General features: G+C 47.0%; 1 protein-coding gene across 2 annotated transcripts in view; it reads left to right on the top strand.

Annotated features, from left to right (window-relative positions):
* ARRDC1 (arrestin domain containing 1) overlaps window positions 1-18,539 on the top strand; it is a 566,873-nt gene that overhangs the window by 130,148 nt on the left and 418,186 nt on the right. For both annotated transcript variants that reach the window (XM_078642021.1, XM_078642020.1), the window contains exon 2: window positions 6,289-6,399. In XM_078642021.1, coding sequence (XP_078498147.1) covers window positions 6,289-6,399 — 111 coding nt within the window. The remainder of the gene's footprint in view (window positions 1-6,288; window positions 6,400-18,539) is intronic.

Below are 18,539 nucleotides of genomic sequence, written 5' to 3'. Positions count from 1 at the left end.
AGCAAGTTTGTCGCAAGAGGGTGGCTGCCACCAGGGTCAGAGTGGTTTGGACCTACAACTGATTGCTGTTTGACCAATTTGAAAGGTTTCTTGGGGCAGTTTGCCGCTTGATCCAGTTGATGTCTGAAGTAGTCTGCCGTAGCAATCTTAATTTGTTTGTTGTAGAGGCTCCTGGCATCTCTAAGGAGTTTTAGTTGGTCCGAGGAAGGATTGGATTGCCAGGAATGTTCAACTGCCCTAAGATTGTGGCGTTCCATGTTTAAGATGTCATTATACCAGGGTTTGGATATTTTTGTTGAGGCCTTTTTTTGTTGGATTGGAGCAATGTCATCCATGATGTTGGAGGTGGTCTCATTGTAGGAGTCGGTGAGTGACTGCACTTCAACCAAGTCAGCTTGGGAGGAGAGGGACGATTTACGGTGGGCAGCTAGTTAATCAGTTTTTTGATCGGAAGTCCCTTTTCCATGTCTTTGATTTTGTTGGTTGAGCCTTCCTCGTCGACACCTCCCTGTTAATATAAAAGAGGATGCAGTGCTGGTCAGACCTATCACACAGGGTAATGGCGTCCAAGGTGATGGTCTGCCCTTTACAGATAATGAGGTCTAGAGTTTCTCCTTTAATAAGAGTTGGTTGGTCACAGTGTTGAGTCAGATCTTGATCATTTAAGAATGATTTAAGGCAAGATACAGTGAGGTTGTTGGTGTTAGACCAGTGAAGGTTGAAATCACCAAGGAAGATTTGGGACATGGTTGAATCAACATTAACGGAGATGATTTCCATTAGTTGCTCGATGGAGGGGAGATTGTCTCCCGGAGGGTGGTAGAGGGTGTGAAGTTTACAAACCGGTAGGGTCAAAACCGGTAGGGTCATACTTGAGATGCTGAGCCAAAGGTATTCACAGGAGGAAGGCTTAGAGGACTCAAAGTGAGAAATCGAGAGTGTGATTCTATGAATACAGGCTAGGCCACCACCCAACTTCAGAGCTCTGTCTATCCTAATTATGTCGTGAGTGGGAGGTACTAAGAGGTCGAAGATCGGAGTGGAAGAGGGATTCAGCCAATTTTCAGTGAGTATGATGATGTCTAAGTCATTGTATTGGATAAGGTCGAAGATGTCAGAGGCATGTTTACTGCTGATCTGCAATTAAGTAATACACATTTAAGTCGTAACGGATTAGGGGGGTAAGGAGTCTCGGTGACTGTCACACAAGTGAGGTTGTCATTATTGCTGCCTCTAAGATTGCGAGGAGGTTCTCTGTATGGGTTTGAATGGATGGATTGTATTGGTCTCGGCTGGATCATGTTGGGGTTGGACCAGGTAGAATAAGAGTTGTGAAGGTCATCAATCAATGGACGCCGGGTGGCGTCTCACTTCTTCTGGGGCGGGAGAGAGCGTTCAGTAGGGGGATGGATTTCGGGATGGGGGGCTAAAGGCTGACCCATGCGATCACTATCACTATTGGAAGCTCTGGGTAAATTCGCAGAGGTGAGGAGAGAGCTGATCACGGGGAAAAGATAATTATAGAGGGCTTTCAGGTCATGTAGCTCAGAGGTGAGAAGGTGCAACTGGAGAGATGTATCATCCAGGTGCGCAGCAAAGTCTGAATGTTAGGCGAGGGGTGGAGGGAGTGTAGGGAGAGGGGTGGAGGGAGTATAGGGAAAACTAGTGGAGAAGGGGGGTCCGCGGTGGAGGTGACTAGTTCCTGGGGAGTAAGTTGATTATTTGGGACTAGAGGAGTTCCATGTCCTTTTAATTGTGAGGTTGAACATTCGCAAGAGGGGTGTGATCAATGAGCTGAGGGTTAGGTACAGCCAAAGCCAGAATGAGTGGGATTGACCTATCATGATCGGTGGTGGGCGTTTGTCCGGATTCCAATCTGGTATGAGTTGTAGATAGAAGTGTGATGGACGAGGGATCGATTTGTTGGAGGAAGTACCAGTAGGTCACACGGGGATCTTTCCAGTCGAGGATCGGATCAGACTGTCTAGCTGTTCTCCGAGTGAACCCGAAAAGTCTCTCGCCCTCTGAGTCGAGGGCCTTCCTGGTTGGGGCACATCAACAGGCGACCGAGCCACTCTGTGATGATCTAGTGGTGAAGAGTGGTTTAGATGGAGTGAGGGCCTTCCTGGAGAAGAGAGGGGGCGTACTCGACAAGTCCTGAGAGATGGTAGGGTAGGGTAGAGTGAATGTGGGTGTCATTGGGTTTCGCCAAACCTCATTTTTGAGTAACGGGAAGATAGTGGTTATCTTAACTAGATTGACATTGGACGCTTGGATTAAGATGACACCATTGTTATAGAGGATGATGGTGGCATTGGCATCGAGTGTGGACGATGGTGATGTTGTGAGCTTGAGACCATGAGGTGTTTTACTGGTACTTGCTATTCGGAATAGAAGACTTTTTGCCAGCATGCTCTTTTCCTGGTGTAGAAATAAGGTCATGAACTCTAGTGCCTTTGTTAGTACAAAAGGAGACGTCAGATTAATGTTTTGGGTCTGGCCCTGACTAGGTGAATCTTGTGTTTCTTGGCGGCGTTTTTCGAAAGGCTGGGTGGGTAGTTGATGATGAAAGCGTTGGATCCTGAGGAATCAGGGCTTCGCTCCATTGTGATGGTGTGTCTATTATCAGATGATAATGCCTTATCAGTGGAGGGAGGATGGAGTTAAAGTGAGAATTCCTGGAACCAGTGTGTGGGATAATGTCTTCCTGAACCAGGTGTGAGGTATAATGTCAATATGTACAGTGAAGCAATCTACTCTATGCCACGCAAAACACTCCACGGCACTGCACTCTACCCTATGCCACTCTACTCTGCAGCACTGTACTCCTTGTCTTTGCCTTCTACACTGCACTGTACCCTGCCCCACTCTACTGAATCACTCTGTCACTACTCACTACACCACTCTACTCTATGCCACTGCACTCTATGCCACTGCACTCTATGCCACTGCACTCTATGCCACTGCACTCTATGCCACTGCCCTCTGTGTTAACTCCACGACTGCACTCTACGTTGCTATGCTATACTCTACAACTCTATGCAACTGCATGCTGCACCACTTTATTCTACTCTGTGCCACCCTACTCTGCAAGATTGCATTCTCGGATACTGAGCTCAACTGCACTCTATTCTTCAATACTGCAAGCTGCGCCACTCAACACCATTGCACTCCGTCACTGCACTCTACACCACTCTATTGTACGTTGCGCCACGGCAGTCGGCACCAGTTTACTCTATACCACTGCACTTTATGCCAGTCTACTTTACTACTCTGCACTCTACACCAGTTTATTCTGCACTATAATCTGAAAGTTTGCTCTGAGCTGCTCTACTCTTTGCCGCTTGACGGCGGTGCGCTCTTTGCCGCTTGACGGCGGTGCGCTCTTTGCCGCTTGACGCCGGTGCGCTCTTTGCCGCTTGACGCCGGTGCGCTCTTTGCCGCTTGGCGCCGGTGCGCTCTTTGCCGCTTGGCGCCGGTGCGCTCTTTGCCGCTTGGCGCCGGTGCGCTCTTTGCCGCTTGGCGCCGGTGCGCGCTCTGCCCCCGCTTGACGCCGGTGCGCGCTCTGCCCCCGCTTGACGCCGGTGCGCGCTCTGCCCCCGCTTGACGCCGGTGCGCGCTCTGCCCCCGCTTGACGCCGGTGCGCGCTCTGCGCCACTTTATTCTATTCCCGTCAGACATTCTCCTCCATTCGACAACACTCTATTCCGCTCTACAACACTACTCCACTCGATAACGATCTACGCAACTCCCTCCATGCCATTCCATACACTTTACTCCACTTTATTCTATGGCACACTACTCCACTCGGCCATTCGACTCTACAGTTCTCTACTCCACTCTGCCCCGCTCCACTCAACATCCTCTACGACACGCCACTCCATGGCACTCAAATCTACACCACTCTACGGCAGTCCATTAAACTCCACTCTACTCCAGTTCATGGCACTCCATGCCACTCTCCTTTACCCCACTAACTTTTAGCAATGCTGAACAGCAGCCACACTGGGTGCAATGTGGCTAAAGCATATTGGCAAAGCCAATAGCTCTTTCGTACCAGAGATCTATTAGCTTTGCCAATGCTTGTTTCTGCAAGTCATCAGCGACACTGTAGTTGCCTTGTTTCTACATCTTTATCCTAGGCAATCTGGTGGAAATGGCACTGACGGCGTGTTCTCAACAAGACCTTTTTACAAGATGTTCTTGTTCATATAAGCCTTGCATTTTGTCTCCCCATGTTCAGTGTAGCAGAGTAGTTTGCAGCCAGTTAAACCCAGTGTAGGAAAAGTCAATAGATTGTGCCTTTGGGACCTGTTGGTTTTGCAAAATCCTTTTATCAATGTTGTACAGCATCCTCGATGCATGGCAAAATAAGAAAAAAAATATGGTGTCATTTTGTAAGTGCATGCATACTCCTATAAAATGGCACAGCCGCTTCTTTTTACTTGCTGATCCAACTTGGAGAAGTGTTCTAAATGAGGGACTGTGGGGGTTGAAGCAGCAAAAAGGTTGCCAGGAGAAGCAAACTGGCAAGAGTAAAAGCAACCTTGGGCAGAGTGAAAGAAGCACGTGGTTGAGAAACTAACCCAGGCAAGGGGAGCACACAAGGGAGAGTGTATCATGGAGGATTTGGGGTTACACCACCCAGGTGAAAGAGCAGCACAGAGTGAAAGAGAAGTACACAAGGGAGACAGCTGGGGAACGCATGCACTCTCGTGGAGTGAGTAAACAAAAAAACTAGCATTTGCAATGCAATCAGTCTCGCCTTTGGGACCTTATATGTATTTAGCTATGCAGCATATTAGCCTGGGTGCTGAAACATCTACTGTTCTTTAACATGGAGGAAAAGTAAGCACCAAACTGCGTGACGCGCCAGGTATGGGAACACATCGAGAGAAATATTGCCGTTCAACGGTTAATGGTACAGTCCAAAGCTCTGTTTTTAATATAAAAGCAGGGCCTGCGGTGGTCATATCACTGAAAATACAAGATTTCAAAAATATATTACTGTCTACAGATGCTCTTGGAAGATTATTTCTTTGGACTGGAATCTAGAGAATGCTAAAGAGAGCCTGGTATTTTACTGACCTCTGCAAGTCGTTTTCTATCGAAGTTAAATAGAGGCAGTTGCCAGAAAAATTAAAAAAAGAAAGTTCCTCATCAGAAATTAATTCTGGTATTTAACTGACACCTGCTGGTCGTTTTTTATCAAGACTGTTAAATAGAGACAGTTGAACAGGAAAAAAAAGGCCCTAAGAGGAAGCGGACAAGTCACAGGGCTGATCTCCCGAGTCCACAAAGTACATACACATATAAGTATATACTGATGTGTGTGTGTATATATACTAAAATATATACAAGAGGACGCAAATCCTCGGCCTAATAAAGTATATAATAAAGTATATACAAGAGGTCTCGAATGCTCGGCCTAAAAATTACTGTCTGAAAAGGCAAACAGTCTAAGGACACGTTAATGAGTCCTGACTAGTGAAAGGACATATTAATGTGTTCATGCTCCATGGGAGGGACAGCACAAGGGGCAGAAAAAATTCCAGGCACTCTAAAAAATAAGAAGCAAGCATAGGAGAATGACAATGGAGCCAACCAATTTAAAGCAGTTGGCAGGCTGCAAGCCCACTGTAAGCTAACAGACTGCACGTGTACTGTCTTGTAGGTGAGACATAAAAATTAGCTTCCTGGGTATTTTATTATTATTATTTTTTACAATTTTACCTTATCAATTTAAAAGGCGAAGTAGGTGTAGCACACCAGGAGAGTACTTATTTTGTAAGCTTAGCTGAGGGGACATTGTAACAACCAAATAGCTGAACATGGAGGCATAAAATACAATGAGATCATACATTGTTTTCCAGGGCAGGGGAGTCCACTGATATTCTGCAGGTAGTCCTACACTAGGCATAGGTCATCTTAGGATACCATAATGAGTAGTAAGTTACATGTGTTGATTTTTTTTTTTGTATGTGACAGTATTTCTCAAGGTGGGGGGGGGGTGTTACGAATGACCACATTGATTATTGGGACTGCACAATAGAAGTTATTCAGAACTCTTCACCAGTCACTGCACTTTACAAAATAATTGAATGTGTTACCTTCTAAAAATAGAACTGTTGCAGAACAATGCCTAATGAGACTGACCAATGCTGTTCAGATTGTAATGGTCTGACTATTGAAAGAAAAAAAACTTAAGACAAAAGGAGCAAAGCTAGCATGTTTCCCCGTTTCTAATCCCTAAAGTAGCTTATGATTTTCTTTTTTTTCCACCTCTAGCAATCAAGGTGAGCTGTGTTGGGTCATGTGGTGTTTCAAACAAGGTGAACGAGACTTCATGGGCTGTGGAAGAACAATACTTTAATAGCACTCTGTCGCTGGCAGATAAAGGTATGATGATCTAACCTTTTATTACAAACAAGTCAACAAATGCACTGAATACCACTCCAGGCTGACAACTACTTATCTATCATAAGTCGTCTTGGGCTAGCTCATGTTGCCTATAAAACTGCTCTTGGGTACCGCTCATAACTGTGCAGCAACTTTCTATTTTAGTAAAGCATCTTTATGGAACATATGCAGTCTCGTTTATGGGATCTCCGTTTTTAATCCAAAGCAAAAAAGAGTCCCTTCCATGCTTGGGATCTCAAGTGCTGCTAAAAGATAAATATGTGTATGTGGTTTTTTTCTTGTTTGCTGTTTTTTTTAAACCTTTGAATGCAGTTGAAATTCCCCCACGATGGGACAACATTTTACAAGTGCGCAGAGCGGACGGCTCCCGGCCATCCGACGCACACGCCCACCGAGACGTCGGACGGCCAGGGGCCGTCCGCATCCAAAGGGTTAAAAACCCAAATCTTCTCATTCTGACTTCGAAACACAGATTCCTCACTTTTTGAATATTCCCCAGGCGTCGTACTGGATCCCAGAATATTTTTTAGCAGTACCCAAGTGGTGTAGGACAAAGCTGGTAAAACGAGTAGTTAAAATATTCTTTGCCACAATTGGTCTGTTTTAATCCGAGGAAGGCTGGTGATCCAAAGGAAGCACAGATAAAGCTGTTGCCTTTTACAGATATTTCTATTTTAAATGTTTGCTCCAAGTTCTTCTGGCAAGCCAGAGTGAAGAACATAGGTAACAGCCAACATGTGTTTTGCCTTCTTGTGGCTTGCAGGCCTGGGTTTTTTCAAGATGTAGAGGTATGGTTCCTAACTTCAGTAGATAGATGAAGTACCAGCAAAAATGTCTTGGGTATTAGTACGAAAAATCCCTGTGAGGAAACGGGCGGTGTTCTGTGGTCCTGCAAGTTTGCGTCTCAGCAGCCCTGTATTGAAATATTGTCAGCATGATCTCTAAGCGGCCGGAGTTTAGCGACAGTCTCTGCGGTTTTCAAGCCGGAGCTGCTGCAGAGTGGCACTACTGTGGTTGTTATTCCTACTACTTTCTGGTGCCAAAGAAAGACTGAGGCTTTCGTTCAGAACTGCGTTCTCTCAATGCCTTCCTGCAGAAAGAAAAATTCAAAATGGTCACACTTATCCAGGTCTGGTCTACCCTGGCCCTGGAAAATGGATGGTGCTGTTGCACCTGCAGGACACCTATATCCATATACAAATCCAGTGGGCCCATCGGCACTACCTGTGGTTTATGGTGGGACAGAAGCATGTTCAATTTGCTGTGCTCCCCTTTGGTTCACCAGTGCCCTTCGGGTGTTCACGGAAGTGATGGCAGTGGTTGCATCTCAACTTCAGGTCTCTGGCGTCCCCATCTTCCACTACCTCAATGACTGACTGTTAAAGGCAAGCACACACCAGGCAGTCATTAACCCCTTCAAGACTACAGCAAACCTGCTGTCATTGTTGTGATTCACTATCCAACATGCCACACTGGGCTGCTTCTCTAACGCTCCCTTTCATTTGAGCCATTGTGGACATGGTTCAGTTTCGTGCCTTTCATCTCAAAAGGCGAGTCCAGGACATTCACGGGGCGATTAAGATCTTCCAGCCTCTGTCCTGGATCTCTGTGTTGTTGATTTTGAGGCTGCTGGGACTGATGGCATCTGCATCGTGCTGATTAAGGATGCCAGTGACTGATGTGGGCTCTGCAGTGTGCTCTGAATTTTCAGAGGCCCAATGTCAAGGGGACCTCTACAACCACGTCCAGATTTCATTAGAGACCGTGAAAAACCTGCAGTAGTTGTTATTGGACTGTGATTGGGTAAGCGGCAAATGCTTCTCCCTACCCCACCCAGAGCTGACAGTGGTGCCAGATGTGTCACTTCTGGGTTGGGGTAGCAAACTGCTAGAGGTGGCGATCGGAGGTCTCTGGTGTCTGACTTAGGCCGGCACCATATCAGCCTCATGGTGCACCAAGCCATACTCTTGGCATGAAGCCTTCCTGGCATCCATCAAAGTGAGGTTGGTGCAGGTGCTCAGACTGGATCGCTTATTCTTGTTTGGAGGCCAAACACTGCCCCCCAAGCTTCTATTGTTGAAATAGGCAGCTTGACTCCTGAGCTATTACACTGACATTTAAATCATCAGCAAGATTGGATCACCATCTTTATTTAAGCAAGACGTCAATCTCCCAGAACATCTTTTTCTGTGAAATGGAAGAGGTTCTGCATATGGTGTATTCAAAGAAATATCGATCCAGTTGGAGGCCAAGTAGAATGGCAATTTAATACTGTCTTTATTATTTGTCAAAAGCTACGCTACAACTACAATCTCTTTGATAAAGGCACATCTAGTAATCATTGTCACTTATAGAAAGTACTTTGCAAAAAAATGTTCAAGCTCCTGGTTTGACCCCAGTTGTAAAAGATTTCTCAGAAGGGATAAGGAAAGCCTTCCCCCGCTTAAGGAGACCATCTCTGCCTTGAGAGTTTGTTATTCTTTCAAAATTGCCATGTCTCTGTTAATACACATTTAGTTTCTCTTGGAAAGCAGCTTTCCTGGTTTCATTCACGTCAACCTTAATGGTTGGTGGAATTCAGGCTCTATAATGTAAGAAATAGTGTACATTTTTCAGAAAGATATAATTGTGATCAGAAATCCGTCTATTCTCCTTAAAGTAGTTTTAGATTTCCATGCCAATCAAACGTTTTTCTGGAATACCTTCCTTACAGCAGTTAGAACTTTGCATTCTCTGGATTTTACGAGAGTTTTAAAGTTGTAGCTTTATAAAACTAAATACATTGGATAATCGGATAATCCATTTGTTAATTCAGGCCCCATACATCTGGTTTAGCCAGTTAGATAAAGTCAATTTTTAGGTGGATTGTCTCCTGCCTTTTACTCTGTAGTAATGGGGAATAGACCTTTGTCTGGTAGGTCCAGAGCCCATTCCACAAGGGGAAAATCGGGAATTTATGCATTGCCTAGAAATATTTCCATTGCAGACACATAAAAAGCAGCCACTTGGAGGTCTTTACATACATAGCCAAGATTTTGTCTTGATTCTGATTCGTCAGTAGGAGACTTCTGGGTAGTGTAGTGCTCTTTTATTTCTTTATTTTCTATGCCTGTTATAACAATGGGCCTACTAAGAACAGTATTCCTTCATCTTGGGATAATCAGTGTAAAGGGTTTCCAGTTTACCAGGTGTTCACCATGTTCTATCAGCTCTTCAACGGGTGACCAGGTGAATTGAGCCAATGGTGTGTGACACATGGTGGCACCATGTAAGTTTGCACGTCTGATATTGACTTAAAGTATTTGAGAAAGTTGACTCTGGACTGTGCCACTTTGGGCTGCTCATGTCTGTAATAGTCTCCTCTTAGAGAGCTATTTTCTGTTGTTTAACTTAATTTCCTGGAGAATGCATGCTATGCCACTCATCCGAGAAGATCCTGAGTTTAAAGGCAAACGGGGATCATTCAATACTTAACATCTGAATTATTTAGGTCAAAGTTGCTAACTTAATTACACGTACAAAATGTAATCACTATAGTGAAACAAAACCAGTAGGCATACATGTAGTCCAATTTTTTTTTTCTGTAAGTGGCCGGATTAATCCATAAGACAATCAAATTACCGAATTTCTTATTAACCTGTTCGGTGCGTCGGGCGGCCAGGAGCTGTCCCAATTTACAGTGCTTCTGTGCGTCGGACGGCTCCCGTCGTCACCGCACATGGCACTGGAAATCCCTCTGGTGCCCGCACCAGAGAGATTCCTTTCAGTCCAAAACAGCCTCGGGAGCTGGGGAAGGGCCGCCCCAGCTCGCAAGGCTGTTTGGAATGTTTCAGTGAAATGACGATCAGTGTATGTGTGACGCTGACGTCATTCACTGAAACCAAAACTGAAATGAGCCGTTAGCCACCTGAACACAGACAGTGAAACTGAAATGAGCCTATCTCAGCCCCCTGAGCACATAGGCAGACGGGAGAGGTATTGTTGGAAAGGGGAGAAGCAGCCATCAACCCACTGGACACCAGAAAGGGGGAGGAGCCCCTTGGGTAAGGGCCTTTGCTCTCCACAATTTTTGGGGACTTATTCAGTCTCTGCTCCTCTGGGAGGCAGCTGGGCAGGGGGGCCATTGCCCCCTATCTGACCCCGGGGGGGGGGGGGGGGCAGAGAGCGCTCTCGGCACCAGGGATATTTTTTTGGTGCACATTTTGGGGAAGGGGCTGCCCAAAATAGGCATGCCAATGCCCCTCCCTAACAACCTCCACAGTTATTCTCCCCCTTTGGTAGGCAAATGGGCTTATTACCCTTGATCTATCCCCCATAGGGGTCAGAAAGCACACTAGGCACTAGGGATTTTTATTTATGTACATTTATGTTTGGGGGCTGCCCAAAATGGGCATGCTAATGTCCCCCCCACCCCCTAAAAAAAATTGCCAAAGCCTTTCTGCCTCCCCAGGAGGCAGATTGGTGCAATAGCCCCTGAACTGCCCCTGAAAGTCCACGAAGCGCCAGGGATTGTTTTTTTTTTTTAATACGTGGGGCCGGCAACACTGGCCTGCCCATTTAGGCAGCCCCCATCCCTACTAATCGGACAGTCTTTCTGCCCCTCTTGGGGGCAGATGGGGCAATAGCCCTGAATCTGTCCCAGAGAGCCCACTAGGCAGCTTGGGACTGTTTTGTTTGTAGTTGAGCGGTGGGGGCTGCCCAGAATGGCATTCCAATGCCCCATCTCCTAAAAAAAAAATGGCAGTCTTTTTGCCCCATTCTCCCCCCCCCCCCCCCTCCTCTTCCAGGAGGCGGATGGGAACAATAGCCCCTGATCAGCCCCACCGGTGGAGATGGGGCAGAAAGCTCACAGTCTTCTGCCCGCCTTGGAGGCATGTGGGGGCAATATCCCTCGATCTATCCACCTGGGTGTGAAAAGCCCACTAGGAAGCCAGGGACTGTTTCTTTTTTTTTTTTTGTTGGTCGGGGCAGGAGATTCTTAGACTGGGCATACCAATGCCCCACCTCCCCAAAAAATTGCCAGTCTTTCTGCCCCCCCTTGAGACCGATGAGGGCAATAGACCCTGATCTACACCACCCCAGGGGGGGCAGAAGGCCCACTAGGCAGCGGGGGTATTTTTTTTTAATACGTAGGGGTGGGGGCTTTCCAAAATGGACATGCCAGTTCCCCCACACATGAAGTGGACAGTCTTTCTGCTCCCCCTCGGGTGGCAGAAAGCCCATTAGACACCAGGGATAAACACTTGTTTTATTTTTCCTTTCTTGCCAAGTCTCGGGGGGGGGGGGGGCAGAGGAGGTGACTGAATGAAGTGGTAGATGCACTCCCTTCACTGCGATGACTGTTTGGCCGGCTTGAGACTTGATGGTTTGGCCGGCTTGAGACTTGATGGCTTGGCCGGCTTGAGACTTGATGGTTTGGCCTGCCGTCTCAGACTGGCCAAACCATTGTGCACAGTGAAAGCTCTCTCCAACCCAGCAGCGCAGTTGGGTTGGAAAGGACAGGCACAGGCTTACAGTCCGACCTGGATATCCAATAGAGGGCACTCAGGCCAATCCGGAAGCTGCTCTCATGCAAGAGAGCAGCTTCAGAATTGGCTGCAAGGCAATCTGGTGAGCCTGTGCCACCTGGAGATGAAGAGAAGAGCGCAACACAGCCAGCTGCAGGTAGGTTATTTTATTTTTTTACATTTATTTTTCCCACCCATAAAACCTTTGCCCGCCCCACCTCCCCCTGCCAGCCCTGTCCACCTCGCCGCTTGTCCAGCACACTAGCCATGCCTGGGTGTACATGACCTTGCGGTATGGTTTGTGTGGATCCACCAATGTTTTTTTTTTCTACCTAGAATCCCCTGCAAATCTCAAATTTTGCCAAAAAGGTATATTTTCCCGACATTTCTGTGTGTGAAAATTGTAGGATCACACCAGTACAAATTTCCAAACACCCCTCGTCCTATCGATCAAAATGACACCTCATTTCTGTGTGTGCCCAAAGCAGAGTTAGCCTAAAAACGTATAAAGAAACTGCCTTTTGGACACACTTTGATTCACCCTCAATCTCTACAAGTTTTTGGCCCTTCCCAGTCGCAGGCCCTTGGCCCACCAACACAAGTGAGGTATCATTTTACTTTTGAGACTGAGCGGAATGCTGGGTGATACATATTTTGTTCTGACGCGGTAATCCTAGATAGAAATGTGATGAAAATGTGATTTCTTTTTTTTTTAATGTAGTTTTTGGCTACATTTGAGGTTTGCAGGGGATTCTGGGAAGAAAACATTGGGGGATCCATGCAAACCAGGTAGGTTTCCCTAGATGGTCGCCGAACCCGCTACCTAAAATGCAGATGCCTCTTTGCAAAACCAGGTCTTTTTGTGGTAGATAGGGGGCACCTACATTTTTGGTCCCAGGCTCGGAGTTTATCTAAGGCAACCTAGCTTTGCCCCACTATTGGAACTTTCATAGATTCCCATGCTTTTGTATCATTCCTCGTCGTCGGAATGGGAGTCTCGGTAACAAAAATACCATAGCAGTAGGTGCAAAAGAGAAAGGCCTAGGCCTCATTCCCTTTTGTAGAATATCACCCTCATTTTGAAAAAGAGACCAAACCTAGGCATCAGCCAATCAGAAGTGCCTCACCCCTTAGAACCCTCCTGAAGGAACCTCAGAGCCTCAGATTTTCTACCGCACGTTGTGCTTGGGGAGTCTCCTTTGAGCTCTGCTCATTTCTTCTCTATTCAAAGGATTTTCTACAAATTTTCTTCAGAATTTCTCAACAGGATTATTTAAAGATTGCTGATAAGCATAAAAAGAAGGCCCTTTTCAAGCCCTGCTCCACCTGTGGCAAGAAAAGGTTGTTTGTGGAAGATAGGCATAAGGATTGTATCTATTGCCTTTATCCGGATCATAAAGCGGAGGACTGTAAAATTGCCGCACTTTCTCTACCAAGGCCCACCTGGCTTCAGAAACAGAAGGAGAGGAAACATGGAGTTTCCAGTGACAGTGAGGAGTCCTCATCAGCTGTGTCATCTAGAAGGTCAGTCAAAAGGGGTAGGGGTTCCCCTTCTGTGGAACATCCCTCTAAGGCAGAGCTTTCCAAACGATGTGTCGCGACACTCCACTGTGTCGCTTGCCATGTGTGGGTGTGTCGCGCTTGTGTCCATTCTTTTGTATGATTTCAAATTACGACGACGAGACTAATCATGCAGGATGGTACTGCGCCACATGGTGTATGGAGGTCAGAGGCACAACTAGAGTCAAGTTTCAAACAAAAGGAAGAGTGGAGCTGCAGGGGCTCTAAGCAAGGGGGGCGACATCAAAGCCTCATTAACTAGCAAAAGGTCTTTTAAAGACATGTGAAGTGCTCGGGTGCGGTTGTGTGTGCGCACAGGAAGGTGTCTCATCCCGGGCTGCCACACATGAGGGGGGAGGGTTGAGGAAAGGGGTGCTGAAGCCTTTTGAGTCCAAGTGGCGTTGCGCGCCTGATGGAGGTGTGGGCATGATCAGCCGTCCTCCATACCACAGGGCATGTCGCTGTGATCGAAGAGGGAAGAGCACTGCTACTGTAGAGATCCGTGGCTTGGGCTGCAGGGGTGAGCCACAGAGCGGGAGCTATGGAGGAGACCCCCCTAAGAGAGCCCTGTAAACTGCGGTACCTAATGTCTGCACCACTGTGGGACACCTGTCACGTTTTCCTCCTGTAAGGCACCTTTTTCCACCTCTTGTATTTTGTTTGCTCCCAATTGTCATTTTTGCCTCATGTAACTTAACGTTTGCTCTTGTAATTTGTTCACTTGTAATGTTTCTCCTCATATATCAGGTCTGTTCCTACTGTGAAGCGCTCTGACGCCTTTGGTAAAGTTTGCGCTATATAAAAACGCCTACAAAATAAATAAAAAAACAAACTACCGGTCTGACTTTTATAAAATTGCAGCTTGTTCAGTGCTGTGCATGGGGCGGCCCTGAACAGTGGAGATACAAATATAAGCTTTTTGGCCTGACCAAAACATTAAAAAGAAACATTAAAAAAAAACAGCAATAGTTGGAAATCTTTTACACATACTTTCAATGAGACACTCATTGCATCCCTATCTGTATCTACCCCTTTGCTTGCCAAATTTCTGCAGACCCAATGTATGTGTGTACTTACAAATCATATATTAAAAAAAATACCAATGAAAGGTTTTCGTGAGATGTTGCGTCCCCATACATTTCGTTATTTGCTAGTGAAACTGAATTACTGTGTCGCAAACAGATGCGTGTCTAAAAAGTGTGTCACCAACATCAAAAGTTTGGAAAGCTGTGCTCTAAGGCTTCAAAAAAGACCCCCAGAGAGTCTGAGAGCCTGGGTACAGGCGAATCTCCTCACTACGGTGAAAAGGAGAGGGTAGGACCATCTACGCTTTCCAAGGGTGCGAAGACTGACCCAGCCTTCAAGAAACCCTCTTCCCAATCTTCTGAGAGGAGGTTCAAGTCCTCGACAACGAAGGCGTCGACGGCGGAGTTTCCATCGACGAAGAAATTGAAGACGAAATTGAAATTGGTTCGGTCGACGAGCTCGTCGACGGGGGATTCGTCGACAAAGGGATCGTCGAAAAAGAAAGCGTCGACAGCAGGTTCATCAGCGCCGATGGGAGGTTTGCTGACGACGGTGCCACAGCATGGACGACGAGGGTTACCGCGTCGACTACGATGGTGACATCTATGACGACAGTGTCGTCGACGAGAGCATCGACGACGACCACTTTAACGACGATGACAGCTGGATCGTCGACGATATTGTCATCTGAAAAAAGGATTACAATTTCAGTCACAAGAATAACGCCGGAAATGACATCTCCTAGGAGAGTGACCCCCTTGCCACCAGCTTTGCTCTTTGAGGAAGGGGAGTCAGATGAGGATGGCCAGGACTCATATGGCTATGCCAATAATCCCTCTCAACTTCTGGTCAAATGTCGAGAGACGGACTCGGAAGGGGGATATAACCAGGAGGATGGTGGACATCATCAGGCGGCCCAGTCACAACATTATTCTGGGCAGGATATGGTTACAGTACCATCTTCATTCCTACAGGACCTGCATAAGATGCTGCAGGACTACAAATCTAAGGCTACTAGACCAGTTCTGGTTCCTGCAACGCCTGTCTTGGTTTCTGCCTCAACGGCTGCTCAGGCGTCCCCTCAGCCTCAGACATCCTTTCCGCAAGAACCTTCCAGGCTGGCAGAGGCCCATGATGATTCCTCGGATGAGGATCAAAATTCGGATCATGGATCTGTTCCTACGACTGAATGGGATGATTACATCATTCCGGACCCATCATCTCCACTTCTGGATCCAGTAGATTCCCCGCCAGCGGACGTAGGAGGTTTCCATCAGCTGATGGAAAGAGCAGCTGGCAGGTTCAAATTGGCTATGCCTGCGGTGGCCACGGATTGTTTCTTGTACGACTTCAAGGAACCCTACCAGAAGACAACAAGGTCCATACCTATAGTAAATCATCTGTGGAAGGAAGGCCTTAAGGCTATGAAGAACCCAGCGACGATGGTCCCTGTGCTACCGCGTCTGGATAAGAAATACAGAGCAGCTGACGATGGGCCAGCGGCCTTAACGGACCATCCCAAACCAGACTCGGTTATTTCGCAAGCAGGGCCGAGGAAGTCCCTTAACCCCTCTGCTCCCTTAACTCCTCTGGACAAGGAAGGGCGGAGATTGGATAATGCTGGGAAAAGATACTCGTCGATGGCGAATCTTCTGGTGCGAGCTGCCAATGCCCTGGCGATATTGGGCAGATACGACCGCCAACTTTGGTGTGATGTTGCTCCGTTCATGGACCAGCTACCTCCAGAATCAACATCAGAGGCAAAAAAGATCTTGCAGGAGGGAGAGGCGACGTCAATGGAGATCATTGACTGTGCCATGGACATTGCGACAACAGCGTTTCGTTCCTTGGCTGGGGCTACAGTGCTCCATCGCCAGGGGTGGCTGAAGGCTACCTGGTTTCGACCGGAGATTCAAAACAAAGTCCTGGATCTTCCCTTTGATGGGGAAGCACTATTTGGGAAGCTAATCGATGACACTCTTCAGGACATCAAAAAGGACACGGAACCGCCAGATCCTTGGGTACCCTTCAATACCGCAAGTCTCCTCAAAGACGAGCACACAAAGGTTAAAACCAAATTCAAATCCCATTGGGGGCATTATGAAGGGAGACATAGGAAACTAATGAGTAAGGCCCTCAGAGCCTAGAAACAATGGGAGACTTAAATGAGGAAGGCTGATCTAGAAGGCGAAGAAAGGAAGAGATAGCTGCACTATATCCTTTAAGGGTGCCCATGGCAAATCCCTCCTGGGCCAAAGAAAGTATATACAAGAGAACCTGTAAAAGAGGAGCAGAAAGGGAAACAACAGCCTTTGCTGTGCACCATGTCACTAATTTGTTCAATCTACAGGTGTATACAGTTTTAGTGGAGGGACGCCAGGCTGCCAAGATGGCATCGCAAACTTTGAGTAAGTGTCAGTCTGATCGCCCGGAGCTCCAGAAGGTTGATATGGAGATCGCGCCAAAGGCAAGCCCATCTGCGCCCGTCCGCGACCGACCGGGACCCGGGGCCATACCCCCTGCATCTCATTCCCCACACACAATGATATATAGCTCAGACACCCTTCATAATCTGAGAATCACGGGGACGTGTGGCTGTTCACATACCTTCATGGCTACTGAACTGCCATCGACCTGTCCAGGGTGCAGACACACATTCAATGATAGTCAGCTACGGACTATCATATGCTGTTGTTGAATTGCAGGTCCCTACCTAAGCACAGAACGGAAATTGCTCTCATGTTAGAAGAACACATGTCAGACGCAGTGTTCCTGACATCAGACTCCGAGCCAGATATTGTAGCAGCCCTGCCCTCAGGCTTCCAAATTACCCGCCTAGATCGGGTGGAAGGGAGAGGAGGAGGCCTAGCTATTATATGTAAAGAGCAGTATCGTTGTCGTACTACCCCTGAATCTATTCCGGACTGTGAGTCTTGCTTTTAGTATTGACTTCTCCCCTAACAACTGTTTCTCCGGCATCATAGCTTATCGCCCTCCGGGCCCGCCAAAACAATTTCATAAGTCGCTCCCAGCCATTTTAGCTGAACAGGTCACTACTAGCTCTAACTTTACATTGCTAGGTGACCTCAATTTACATCTTGATTCCCCTTGCGACCATATAGCTATGGAATTGATGGACGATCTAGCAGCCCTTCAATTAGATCAATGGGTTGATGTACCCACACACATCAAATGGCACCTTCTAGACCCAATCTTCAGCAATTGCACTGAATTAGTTGTCGGTCAATCCATTTGTCTATCCAGGACAGACCATTTTCTTATCCCTTTTACATGGACAACGTGCAAATTACCACCTCCTGTCCCCCTGATCAGGAACTCAAGAAATTGGGCCAGATTACCAGTCGACCTCTGGCTCCATAACCTGATGCACACTTGTCCATCGCGCAATGAAGACCCGAGCATAGCTAATCAAGAATATGAGGACTGGATATCTACATCTCTTGAAGCTACCCTTCCTACTCATAAAGTTACTTCAAAACGTGTGTATAAAACTGCCCCCTGGTACTCAAAATCCCTCAGAGATAAAAAAAACACCTCTGTAGGAGATTAGAAAGAAGATGGCGTTTGGATTACGCACCTGATGCCAAAACCCAATACAGAGAGGCAATTAACTCTTATAAAAGCGATGTAAAATCCTCCCAGTCCGCTTATTTTTCAGGAACGATCATGGAAGCTAAATCCAAACCCAGGGAAATCTTCCATATAATAAAAAGCCTTACTAAAATCTCTACTTCTCCTAAGCTTACGGCCAAAACCACAGCTCACTGTAATGACCTGGCAGAATTTTTTCACCAGAAGGTAAATCTAATCTATTCCTCCTTCCCGGCCGCAGTAGCTAACCCTAGCACAGTGGGACAGGGGAATCGGGAGGCGGAACCCTCTCGACCTCCAGCGATATTGGACCACTTGCCTCTGTTAGATTCCGAATCCCTGGATCGATTAGCTCTCCAAGTAAAATCAGGATCACCTAGCGATCCAGCCCCGCCAGAAATAATGCTGTTGGTT

The sequence above is a fragment of the Lissotriton helveticus genome, chromosome 5_1 (genome assembly GCF_964261635.1).
Source record: "Lissotriton helveticus chromosome 5_1, aLisHel1.1, whole genome shotgun sequence".
NCBI lineage: Eukaryota > Metazoa > Chordata > Amphibia > Caudata > Salamandridae > Lissotriton > Lissotriton helveticus.
The sequence above is the reverse complement of the archived record's forward strand: the minus strand, read 5'-3'. Positions and strand labels throughout refer to the sequence as shown.